Consider the following 11,224-nt stretch of genomic DNA (forward strand, 5'->3'; position numbering starts at 1 on the left):
AGGATTCTCCCCTGTGCTCTACAACACGGAAGCCCTTGGCTTTTTGGCCAGATGCATACTGCTCATAGATGGATTCATTTCTTTTTTCATATCTTCTATTAGAAAATATTCTTAGAAAAACTCCTTTGAGAGTCTGCACGGTTACCCCTCAGTTAGGGATTTGAGAAGACGACAGTCGGGATAGTAGCTGGTAACTTCTCAGCTGCATATTGCTGCCCTTGCAGCCTAAACCTTTCCCCCCCCCTCCCAGCGCTCCTTCCTTCCTCCCTCCCTCCCCCCCCACCCCCGCCGCTCTTTTCCCCTCTCTGAATAGCTCATACTTGCCAGTTAGCTTAGTCAAGATTTCAGCAAGAGCTACTCTCGTGAGCCTGTGGAAACTCCCCTGCCCTACAGATGGCAGTGGGCCCTCAGCTTCCGCTCCCATTCCTCCGAGGTGAAAAAGGCAGCTGGTAATGGGACTCCTGATGATGGGAAATGAATGGCTCTTTCGTGGAGCAGATCTCTAGCAGTGACTCTTTGGAAAGGAAACAGGTTCCTCGGCTGCTGAGCTGCAGAGGTTTTTCCTCCCTGAAATTATTCCAGAGAGGCAGCCGTGCAGGTAGCGATTAGATGGCAGCTTGGAATTTGCCTGGAGTCTTCCTGTCTCTCTCTTCCTCTCTCTTCTTTCTCTCTTCTCTCTTATCTCCTTCTCTCTTTCCCTCTCTCTCTAGCTCTTTCTCTTGCCTCCCTCTCTCCCTCTTTCTCCCTTTCATTCTTTCTTTGTTCCTCCCTAGCCCTAGCCCTCTGGCATGCCCCTAGCAGCCCCACTCCACAGGGGGCTCGATGTTTTCTCTCTCTCCTAACCCCAAGCCTAGCCCTAATCTCAGGCGGGGCCTGAACCTGAGCCCACCAGGCCTGTTCTTGGCCTGAACAAAACAGGTGCGCTGGGAGCAGTGTTGGTGCAGCTGGGCATTTCCTTTGGCATGCCCCTAGCAGCCCCACTCCACGCGGGGCTCGACGCTTTCTCTCTCCCCTGACCCTAAGCCTAGCCCTAACCTGGACTCCTTTCCCCCGCTGCAGAGGTCCCCGAGCAGAGGTGCCGCTCGTCTGGAGTCCCCCCAAGGAAAATGCAGGTGATGCTCACCACGCGCTGGGCTGCCGCTGCAGCCGGATAGACAGTCCTGTGGCCACGGCCCCCATCTGCTGCCCCTTCCTGGGCAGGGCAGCTGCCGCTCACCCGCAAGGTCCTGCGGCTGCTTTTGTTTCTCCAAGGTGAGACTCGGGGAGCTGCTTCGCATCACAGCGATTTCACCAGGTTGGCAAAGGCTGCAAGAAGCAATAGGCTGCTTGGCAATACTCTCCATGGTTCCTTTGCTCTGGGTCTCTCTGTTCCTCTCTCTCTCTCTTCTTCCTCTCTTTTCTCTCTCTCTCTCCTTCTGTCTTTCCCTCTCTCTCTAGCTCTTTCTCTGGCCTCTCTTTTCTCCCTTTCATTCTTTCCTTTCTTCACTTTTCTCCTCTCTCTTCTTCTCTGTTCTTTCTCTTTCTCTCTCCTCTCTCTCTCTCTCGTTCTTTTTCTTCTTTTTCTCTCTCTCCCTCTCTCCTTTCCCTTCCCCTTCCTCTGTCCCTCTCTTTTTCTCCCCCAGCGCCTGGGCCGCCATGGGGGCGCCGAGCGAGGCAGGGAGGGAGAGAGGGGGCGGACAGCGGCCACGAAGGACCAAACTGCACTCTCTGCACGCCTGTGGCAGCCCATGCATGCGCCCTGGCGCCCATCCCACCCCCGGCCCCGCCCCCACCACCACCTGTGTCACGAGCATCCACTGCAACTGCCGCCAGCTGCGCACATGGGCCTCAGCTCACCTCCGCTGAGCTGCAACAACACCGCAGGGAGGCACCGTGGGTGCTCGGCCACCGTTTCCCCTGCGGCCCTCGGTGCTCTGTGGCGCCGGACTGGGGGCAGCTTTCCCGGCCAGGAGCCTGGGGACCACACAAGTCCCCTCTCCCCGTGCCCCCTGGCTTTCGGTGCCAGCGTCCTCGGCCTGGCACCCGCGGGGCCTCTGGACAGCTCCCCAGCCCACAGGGCAGGAGCTCAGTCACCGTCACCCTACCTCCCCACAAGAACGCCAGGTCCCACCGCTGGAGCCGCTCAGCTGGCGCCATGTCCAGGAGGATGCCTGGCACATGAGAAAACGCAGCCATCAGCGCACAGCCCTGGCCCCAAAACCAACCTCAGCCCCGAGGCCCAACCCTGACCCGGGGGACACAGCCAGGAGCAGCATGAGAGCCCGGCGCTGTCTCTCACCCAGGACGGTGATGGCTTCCGCCTGCGGTGCCTGGTAGCTCCCCATGCAGCAGCTCCGGGCTGTGCTGCAGAGCGTCTCCAGCAGCGCGGGGCAGTCTTGGGCCTAGGGCAAAGCAAGGACACAGGTACTCGTCTCCGGCTGCAAATGCCCCTCCGCCAACCTGTGGCCAGGCACCTAGGTGGCCCTGCGGTGCAGGAGCCAGGGTATGGCCGCCCACAGGGCCGCGGGCCGCGTTGCGGCGCTCGCTCACCAGGTGACCGCAGACCTTGTCCTGCAGCTCAGCCACGCTCAGCCCGGCACCTGCAGCGATGCGTTGCTGCACCCTCTTTGACCCCAGAAACGGGGCACACTGGTGCAGAGCGACCTTGCACGCCTGAAAAAGAGCATCGGGCCCTGTCATCACAAGGATGCTGCACACCTGCCCAGGGCGCCGATGGAGAAACTTTGCTGCCACGGTGACAGTGAGGGCCTGTGGAGATGCTGGCAGCCCTGCACGGGTGGTAGTGGCACCGCAGCTCTGCCAGCGCCGCAGGGCTTTCTGCAGCTCCACAAGGAGCCCCGGGAGCTCTTACACTGGAGACGGCTGGGGCTGGGCCCCGGAGGTGCAGCACGAGGCTGGGAAATGCCTCCTCCACTTCTCTGCTGAAAAAGGACCTCCTCCCCAAGGCAGACGAGGCCAGGGTGCCGTAGAGGGCAAAGGCTGAGAAGCGCAGGACCTCTTCCTCCTGTGACCAGTAAAACCCATCTGGCAGGCCGCTAACGCGGGCACCGCGTACAAACTGCTCTGCACCAGTGGGGCGCTGCCTGTGGGGGGCGGAGGCCCCAGGACGGCTCTCGCCTGCCCAACAGGAGAACGAGCGGCTTCACTTACCGCCCCCAGGAACGCCCGGGTGGACCTGGAGATGTCTTCCAAGGCCGAGCCCATGGCCCTCGTCTTCAGCCGCCCCAGTACCTTCGTCAGTGCCAGCAGGCACTCGGCAGCCACCTCCGTGCTGGCCGCGTCCTCCAGGCCCCTGCACAGCACCTCCATCACGGCCGCCCTGTGCCTCCGCAGCTGCAGAGCGACAGGTGCACAAGCTGCTCACTATCCCTGCCTCCCACCGCTGCCCTTCACCATGGCGCCAAGGGCTGCACTTGCTCGAGCAAGCCCAGAGCAACCCCCTGCCTGAGGAGCCCCGCTTTGCATCCACTTTCCCCTTTGCTACCCTGCTGACATCAGAGCGAGGAGCGCGGCCTTAGTACAGCCCCACGTCTGCCTCTGCTCGTCTCTCCAGGCTCCGCAAGCCCCGCACACCTCTCCACTGGCACCTCTTGAGTTCGGACTGTGCTCAGAGCGCAGAAAAGGCCGTCTCACCTTTGTGGGTGCTCCACTGGCCATGTTGCCCACGCCTCTCATGGCCATTTGCCGCACGGTGTTGATGGGGTCACGTGATCTTTCTAGTAGGGCCTTCAGCAGGGGCTTCAGGAGCTTCGTCTTCTCCACCAGATGGTCCTTCACCAGCTGCAATAAAGCCACGGGTCCACTAGCATCAGGACGCGATTCACGCTGGGCAAGACGCAGGAACCGCTCTGAGCCCGCCCCGCCCAGCCTGCTGCCTCACCTCAGCAAAGAAAGCCGTGGCCGTGAGCCGCAGGTTTGCTGAGGGTGAACCCAGCCACGGGAAGAGGCTCTGCACCAGGCGCTGCGGGACGAGCTCCGCGCGGAGCAGCACACTGCGCACAAAGCACGAGCAGGCTCGTGACACACAGTCCCACAGGACGGCCACGGGCCGCGACTCCCAAATTTACCTGCTCCGATGCAGATGCTGCTCTGCACCTCAGCAGAGCTCCCGGGCATGAAGGAAGGTCCCAGCAGCCCTTTCCCTGGGCATAGCCCCCGCGACAGGGCAGGACACATCGTGGGGGCTCTCACCTCGCCAGGAGACACACGCCGGCGGTGTGAGCCTGGGGGTCTGCCAGGGACACCCACACTCCCTGCTCCCGGAGCAGCCGCAGCCAGCGCTCCTCCAGGCACCTCGCCAGCACCAGCTCTAACGCCTCCACAAAAAGCCTGCTGGAAAAAAACCCCAAAGAAATCTCCAGGCACAGAAGTTTGGGGGCAGATTTCTCTTTGGCAGAGCTAAAGCAGCTCAGCCACTTGGGGAGCTGTTCGTTCGCTCATCCTAAACTCCACCGAGGGACAGGCAAAGTACTCCTGAAATGACTCTTCGCAGTCTTCAAGTCTCAAGCTAACTTAAAAACTGGCATTTTTGCCCTTTGTCCTGCCCCTAACCCACAGACGGCAGGAGAAAACCCAGGGTCCCTGGGCTGACTCCACGCCAGGTGCCCAAGGCACTCCCCAAGTGCTCTGCTAAGCAGCACTTTGGGGAGAGTGCCTTGTAGGTGGCACACAGCACCGATTTGCTCCTGCCGTTGCACAGCAGGAGCGTGGGCAGAGCATGGTGCTATGGGGAACCCCGCGACGGCCCCCCCCAGTTGGCAACACAGAGTTTATGGGCAGGAACAGCCCATGCCCACGCCATGTGCGGCGAAATGCCCAGGTGCACTGCCCTGCGACGACCGGTCCTGCCTCCCCGCGGAGGCAGCCCAGGGCCACTGGGACAGTCGGGTGCGCCTGCAGGCCACAAACCACATGAGCAGAGACCTGGGGCACAGGCCAACCCCTGCCCCTGCTGCTCCTCACCTGCCCGGCGTGTCGTCGCTCCCCAGCTCCCCAAGAGACAGTGTCATTTCTTCCCCCAGCGTCTCGCTGACCTGCCCCAGGAGGCTGGGAAGCAGGGAGGGAAGCAGGCGCTGGACCAGCGTCTCGTTCCGTAGGACTGACACCACCTCGAAGAGGCTGCAGGTGATCTACAGAGAAAGTCAACCAAGAACCACCTGGTAAAAAACAAGGGCTTTTCCCACCCTCCACGTCCCCCCGCTGGCCTGGGAGGCTTTTTGTCTCCAATTGTCACTGCGGCGACAGCCTTGCGGCCCGGCAGCAGCAAACTGTCCTGGCTCCCCACACTGCTATTGCTGCCACTGCCCCAGCACCCCGCCAGGCTCCATGGGTGCTCGCAAAGGGCATGAAACTCCCTTGCGCTGAAGCACGAGTTGGAAAGCAGACGCGAAGCAGCACAAATGCAACTGCTGCTGACCATACCGTGTGAGGCTCCAGGGCAGCCTGGCTGCTGCCCAGCTCCTGAGTGCAGCAGTTGCTCCCATGGCTGCTCTTTCCAGCTGCCCTTAATTTTTCAGTTAAGTGCACCAAGATGTGGCATCCCAGGGCACTTCTCCCCAGGCTCCTCCACAGCTCCACCGTGTCACTGCAAGGGAACAGACGCTCGCCTGTGAGCCCCTAGCCTCGGGCACCTGCAACGCCCTCACGAGAGGCCAAACGCCTTCCCTGTCTGCAATGGGGCGGGCGATGCCCAGGTCAGGACAGAGACATGAGCCCACGGTGCTGCAGTGCTCAGCCTTTCCCAAGGAAAAACCACCTGCTCCCTCCCAGGACCCCCCAGGCAGGCACGCCCTGGGGCTGGCTCTGACTGCAGAGGGAAGGGCGAGGGTACAGACCTGTCCGTGGGCAGGCGCTTCTGGAGGAGGCTGTCGAGCACCGGCTGTTGGTGAGAGCGGGCCAGGAGGAACATTGCCCGCAGCGCGAACCCCCTGGGCGTGCTCTGCCGCGTGCTCCACAGGCAGGGGGAAAGGATGGTCACGATTTTGGGCACCTGAAAGCAGGAAGGCAAGAAAGAATGGCTCGGTGTGGCCTTTCCCCATCCTTCTTCAGGGCCAACAGCCAGCAACAGAGAGCAGCCACAGGCAAATGGAAAAAAACGCCGCTCTCTGGGAGATTTGCTCTCTGCACTCCCCCAGAAAGGTGAGCATCCACTGCCCAGCGGCCCACGCACACACAGGCCTGCCACACAGCAAGCTCTCCAAAATGGTACTCGTGAAGTCTGTGGCCTGGGCTGGGGGGAAATATTTGCAAACAAGCTGGGGAGAAATCAGAAACAGAGGAGACCACGTCACAGGTTGCTCGGATGCAAAATTCGCGTCCTGACAGCAGCGCTCTCATGTACATGCACATGCACACACACACACACCATGGCCCCCTCCCCACTTTTCGGGGGCCAGTTACCTTCGCAGTGTTGGCGGAGGTCACGAGCAGAGACTCCGAGCTGATGGTGTTGAGCCTCTCACGCAGGCACCTGATCTCGTTGGGCCAGGGCGCCACGTCTGTGGTCTTGGCTGGAGCTGGGAGAAAGGAGAGTCACATTCATGGGGAGCGAACCTCCGGCCCCGCATGCGGATAAAGGAGGACCTGGGAGCGTGGCAAAGGCCACGGCGAAGGCAGGGCCCCCCCCGAACGCGGCGCAGCAGGTTTGCTAGCCAGGCGAGTGGCCGGCTGCAGAGGAGGACGGTCCCTGGCGCTGGGGACACGATGTCCTGCCCTCAGACAGCAGCAGGGGACGGCCCTGCCTGCTCTCCTCACCTCCTATTTGGAGCAGGCGGCCGAGGCAGGTCGCTGCCCACCAGCGGGACGTGGCTGACGCATCGCACGTCAAAGGCCCCAGCAGTCCCACCAGGGAGCCGAACTGCTCGCACGCATGGCCTCGCTGCAGGAGCAAGAGGCAGGCAAAAAGGTCACCGGCAGCCCCCACAGCTGCTCGCCCTCTCCCGGCCATGCTGCCCCTGAGCTGTGGCCGGGAGGGGGGCAAATGAGGGGCTGCCCTGCAGCCCCGGGAGACCCACAACCCGGCACCTGCCCGGGCAGAGCTCCCTGCACGTGGGGTCCCTGCTCACCCTGTGCTCGCATCGCTCTTCATAAGCACCCAGCAGCTGGACGCAGACCTGCAGGGCCCTCTCCCGCTCGCATGCGTGGGCCGAGGTGAGCCAGCGCCGCAGGACCTGGGCACGGGTGGACCCGTCTCACCACAGGCGTCTTTCCCGCCAGGGCCCCCCTCTAGCCCCTCCCTTCCCAGCCTTGCCGCCTCCACAGCCCCAATCTCTCCGGGGGCCCCGGCCCCAGGCGAGGAGCCCTTCCCCGCGGGGCCTTACCCGCTCCAGGCTCTCGCTGTGGGCACCATTGACTTGTGTAGCACCCTTTGCTCACAGCTGCTCCTGGGGAGAAATTCTGGCTCACCTAGGAGGCTCTGCAGGACACTTTGAGCTGCCTGCAAGCAAGCTGCTGCCATTGGGAAAAGCTTGGATGCCAAATTAGGCCAAGGGGGCCTGAACCTAGGACCATTTGCCTATTCGCCAAAGGGGGGCATTGCACCTAGTCACAGGGAAGCTCTCCTCCTCGGACCAGCCCCACGGGCAAGGATCCCCACAGCTCTGCTCCACTCTGGCAGTGGCAACACTTTCCCCGCCACCCCGGGGATACTCACCTGCACCATGTCCTTGAAGCAGACAGGGGCTGGCTCTGCCTGGAGAAGGGTTGCCATGAGTTGGCCCAGTGCTCGCAGGGACGGCGCATGCACACCCTGACACCAGAAAGGGGGACTGAGGCTGGGCACCCCACACAGACACCAACACAGCCAGTGGCTGCCAGAATGCGGGGAGCCTGGAGCTGCACCCCCACCGAGGGGCGGCCGAGAAGGGCCAGCGGGTACCGGTGCGCACGGAGCAGCTGCCGCTGTCTCCCCTTCCTCATCCATCTGCTCCGGGTGATGAAGGCAAATGACGCCCTGGAAGCACTGAGCCAGGAGGCTGCAGTTTTCCTCCCTCCTCAGATGGGGCTTCACCTTGCTGTCAGGAGAAAAAAGTGAGAGGAGACAGAGAGCAGGCTTACTAGCACTCTCCAGAGCGAGTCAAAGGACAACTGGCTTTGTCCTGATTGACAGCCCCAAATCCAATGCCCACAGCCCCAGCCCAGCCCAACCAGTTGGGCTGGGACACGCAGCGACTCCCACAGCCCCGGGGACAGACCCTACCTCAACTGCTCGATGGCCACGATGGCCCGGGGGCACACCGGCGACTCCTGCGGCTCCTCCTGAATCACCTCCCGCAAGTTACAGAGGAGACATGCGCAAAGTGGGCAGTGGGCAGGGGCACAGGAGAGCCCTCCCACCTGCCCCAGCCACAGGCTCTTCTGCCAGACCCTGCAGACACCAGCCCCACCACCTCTGCAGCTCCCACAAAGGTCCCGCAGGACGAGACGGCAGCTCGCCAGCACCCAGACACACCGCACCATCCCCCCTGCCATGGCCTCATGCGCCAGCACCCAAGTGCCCCGCCACCCGGGGATGGGGCTCAGGGAGCTCGGGAGCTCACGCGCTGCCCCAGGAGACCATCCCGCCTCTGGGCAAACCCACCCCACGGCAGAGCCCACAGCTCCTCTGCGCGACGGCCCTGGCTCCGGGCACTCACCAGCAGGGTCTGCAGCAGCTCCCGCTTGCGGCAGAGCTCAAACCTGGGGCAGGCGCCCACAGCCCCGATGGCGAGGCTGATCTCAGTGACGCTCTGCACCAGGGAGAGCTTCAGCTGTGCGTCCTTGATCCCAGGGGAGGAAAACATGCTTTGAGCTCTGCAAAGGGCCGAGGGCAGAAAGCAGCGGGGCTGGGGAGAATCTGCCTCCAAGCACATCGCTGGGAGACCGCACCCTCCGGGAGCCTAGCGGACCCCAGCTTGGCACCTGCACCCCAGGAGGGAAACCTCCTCTCCCCTCCTGGGAAAGAGCCTCCCACGGGGAGGGAATCAGCTGCCCTGGCTGCCGGACAGAAAGACCCCTGCGGACCCTGGCCCAGGGGAGCAGGGCGAGCAGCGCCGGCACAGCTGCGACGGGAGAGGCGCGCACAGGAAGGGCGAGGCAAGGCCGGAGCTGGTGTCACCTGGGTGGCTTTGCCCTGCGCCCCGAGCACCCACCTGGCAGCCCTCTTGGTAGAGCCACAGGACGTTCCCCACGATGTCTCTCCTGACATGGGCCAGCAGCTGCTCCCTGGGGGCGCGCAGTGCCATCCTGCTGTAGACCACCATGAGCGCAGCACGAGCAGCGCGGGTCCTCACCAAGTTGCTCTGCTGGAGGTTCGCCAGAGAAGCACCGAGTCATCAGCCCACGGCCCCAGCTGTGCCCGGGACTCCACGCACTCCCAAGGTGGGAGTTGCCCCGCATCCGACCGGCGGTTCGTCTCCCCATGCACCTCCAGCAGCTCCCCGCAATGAGCCCCCAGGCCCTTTACCTTCTGGTGTTTCAAAGTGCCCATGAACGCCTTCACCGAGGACAAGGCCAGCTGGAAGTGGCTCTCGGCACAGCGGGACACAACTGAAATCATTCCCTGCAATGCAGCAGAAACAGGGAGTCGCTCCAGCCCCAACGCTGAGCCCTGGCCAGCTCCACCAGGACCTTTCCCACGGGAAACAGCAGTGAGCAGAAAACCAGCAAGGGCTGGAGCAGGCCACACGGAGCCCCTCTGCCCTGGGGACAAGCCGAGGACACGCGGGAAGGCAGGGTGACACAAGGAAACCTCACCTGTGCCTCCCACAGCTCCAGGTAGTTGGCTTCTTTTAGATATTTCTGTGTCTGCTCTTGCACGTGGCTGAGGCACCCACAAGCTGCCAGGGCTGTGCCAAGAGCCTTGTACAGGAAGCACTGCAAGAGAAGAGGCCGAGCCCTGGCTGTGCGGACAGCCTGACCTGGCAGGAGAGGGCCAGGCCACGGCACACCCTCCCGTGCTGGGACCTGCCAAGACGCCTGCAGTACCAGCCCCAACAGCAGCCAGCGAACTGGCCACCAGCTGGCCACTGGCGGCCCCGCCACCAGCTCAGCACGGGGGGGAAGTGCCTTTTTGGGAAAGAGAGTGGGCAGCAGGAAAACCAGCCCGCAGGGCAGAGCGCCACTGCCAGCCCTCACCCCAGGCTGAGCCTCCCAGGGCTCTGCTGTCGCAGTCCTCGGGCGCACGAGCGAGCAGCAGCGACGCCGCACAGGGAACAAACCTTCTCCCAGGACAGGCGGGGAGAGCTGCTCAGCTGCCGGCTCAGCTCCTGGCTCAGGCCCACAGTCCAGGCCTCATTCTCAATGAGCTCCAGCGATGGTTGCAGGAACTAGGGCGAAGCAGGAGATGAAGCAAACGCTCCCCTGCCCTTTGCCGAGGCCTTTGCACATCCAAATGGCCCTGGAGACTGTCGGGGCGGAGCTCCCCCTCATGGCAATCTGTCTCCCCTCCCCCCTCCCCCAACCACCCCTCCTGCAACCTGCCTCTCGCTCTTCCCCAAAAGTGCCACTCGAGCCCCCTGGGCTCGGCACATGCCAGAAGCAGGTGGTGCCACGGTGCAGGGCTGCTCCGGAGGCCTCTGCCCCGGTCTCTGGCTGCATTTGTGCTCAGCTATGCCCAACGCGCCGAGAGCGGCTCCTCTGAGCGCGCAGCACCCATGGCTGGGGCAGGCGCAGGCTGCTCGGGAAGCGCCCGTGCCATTCAGTGCCCAAACAGGGAGCCCCCAGGTTCCTCCCACCCACTTTTCCTGTCCCCTCATTTGCCCCATCCAGCTGGGGCCCCACAGGGACACTGTACCTTAAGCAGAAGGCTCTCCCACTCGGCCACGTGCAGGGAGCTTGCGGTTGTTCCTGCAAAGCCAGAGGAAGCAAAAGCCCTCGCCGTTATTCCAGCGGGCTCCACAGCAGAGCCCAGGGGTGGTCTTTGCCGTCCAAAGCCCCACAGCCTCAGGCCAGCGGGCTGACAAGTGCTGGCAAACCCGGGACCGTTCCCCTCCACCAGGCTGGGGAGCTGAAGGCATTTTCCTGCCCCTCCGCCCCCCCAGCCTCTCCCACCTGCCAACACTTTACCTGCCAGGTGCTGCAGCAGCAGGGGGATCTCTGCGGCCCACTTTGCTCCCACGGCTCCATGGATCGTGCTGGGGAGCGCCTGCAGCAGCTGCGGGGCCGCCGCTCCACGGCCACCGCTCGCGTGCGGAGACACCGCCGCCACCACCTAGGCCAGGGCAGGAGAGAGACGGGCTCGCGCCTG

General features: G+C 63.3%; 3 protein-coding genes across 7 annotated transcripts; all 3 read right to left on the reverse strand.

Annotated features, from left to right (window-relative positions):
• Positions 1-1,135: 1,135 nt before the first annotated feature.
• Positions 1,136-3,858, reverse strand: LOC138068396 (protein maestro-like). Of its 4 annotated transcripts, XR_011143199.1 has the most exons (8): positions 3,634-3,752; positions 3,151-3,333; positions 2,852-3,004; positions 2,530-2,652; positions 2,279-2,381; positions 2,085-2,150; positions 1,779-1,846; positions 1,136-1,305 (listed from the first exon to the last, which is right to left on the reverse strand). XR_011143199.1 is itself a non-coding variant. In XM_068955636.1 (7 exons), exons 1-7 carry the CDS (start codon positions 3,679-3,681, stop codon positions 1,277-1,279), a joined length of 705 nt encoding a protein of 234 aa, XP_068811737.1. In that variant the 5' UTR covers positions 3,682-3,858; the 3' UTR covers positions 1,136-1,276. The 4 variants fall into 4 exon arrangements, 3 of the variants coding, with proteins under 3 accessions (XP_068811737.1, XP_068811739.1, XP_068811738.1); XM_068955636.1 differs by lacking the exon at positions 1,779-1,846 and having other exon boundaries at positions 3,634-3,858; XM_068955638.1 differs by lacking the exons at positions 1,779-1,846; positions 2,852-3,004 and having other exon boundaries at positions 3,634-3,855.
• A 300-nt stretch (positions 3,859-4,158) lies between these two features.
• On the reverse strand, positions 4,159-8,519 carry LOC138068394 (maestro heat-like repeat-containing protein family member 2B). 2 transcript variants are annotated; one of them, XM_068955627.1, is made up of 10 exons: positions 8,198-8,519; positions 7,877-8,012; positions 7,652-7,747; positions 7,065-7,169; positions 6,754-6,877; positions 6,400-6,515; positions 5,835-5,989; positions 5,422-5,584; positions 4,963-5,129; positions 4,159-4,329 (listed from the first exon to the last, which is right to left on the reverse strand). In XM_068955627.1, the coding sequence occupies exons 1-10, from the start codon at positions 8,467-8,469 to the stop codon at positions 4,188-4,190; spliced, it is 1,476 nt and encodes a 491-aa protein (XP_068811728.1). In that variant the 5' UTR covers positions 8,470-8,519; the 3' UTR covers positions 4,159-4,187. The 2 variants fall into 2 exon arrangements, with proteins under 2 accessions (XP_068811728.1, XP_068811727.1); XM_068955626.1 differs by having other exon boundaries at positions 4,159-4,332.
• On the reverse strand, positions 8,517-11,218 carry LOC138068397 (maestro heat-like repeat-containing protein family member 2B). The gene is made up of 6 exons (XM_068955639.1): positions 11,044-11,218; positions 10,772-10,824; positions 9,733-10,304; positions 9,443-9,538; positions 9,129-9,281; positions 8,517-8,756 (listed from the first exon to the last, which is right to left on the reverse strand). The coding sequence occupies exons 4-6, from the start codon at positions 9,533-9,535 to the stop codon at positions 8,517-8,519; spliced, it is 486 nt and encodes a 161-aa protein (XP_068811740.1). The 5' UTR covers positions 9,536-9,538; positions 9,733-10,304; positions 10,772-10,824; positions 11,044-11,218.
• Positions 11,219-11,224: the final 6 nt, after the last annotated feature.

Source organism: Struthio camelus, chromosome 10 (genome assembly GCF_040807025.1).
Source record: "Struthio camelus isolate bStrCam1 chromosome 10, bStrCam1.hap1, whole genome shotgun sequence".
NCBI lineage: Eukaryota > Metazoa > Chordata > Aves > Struthioniformes > Struthionidae > Struthio > Struthio camelus.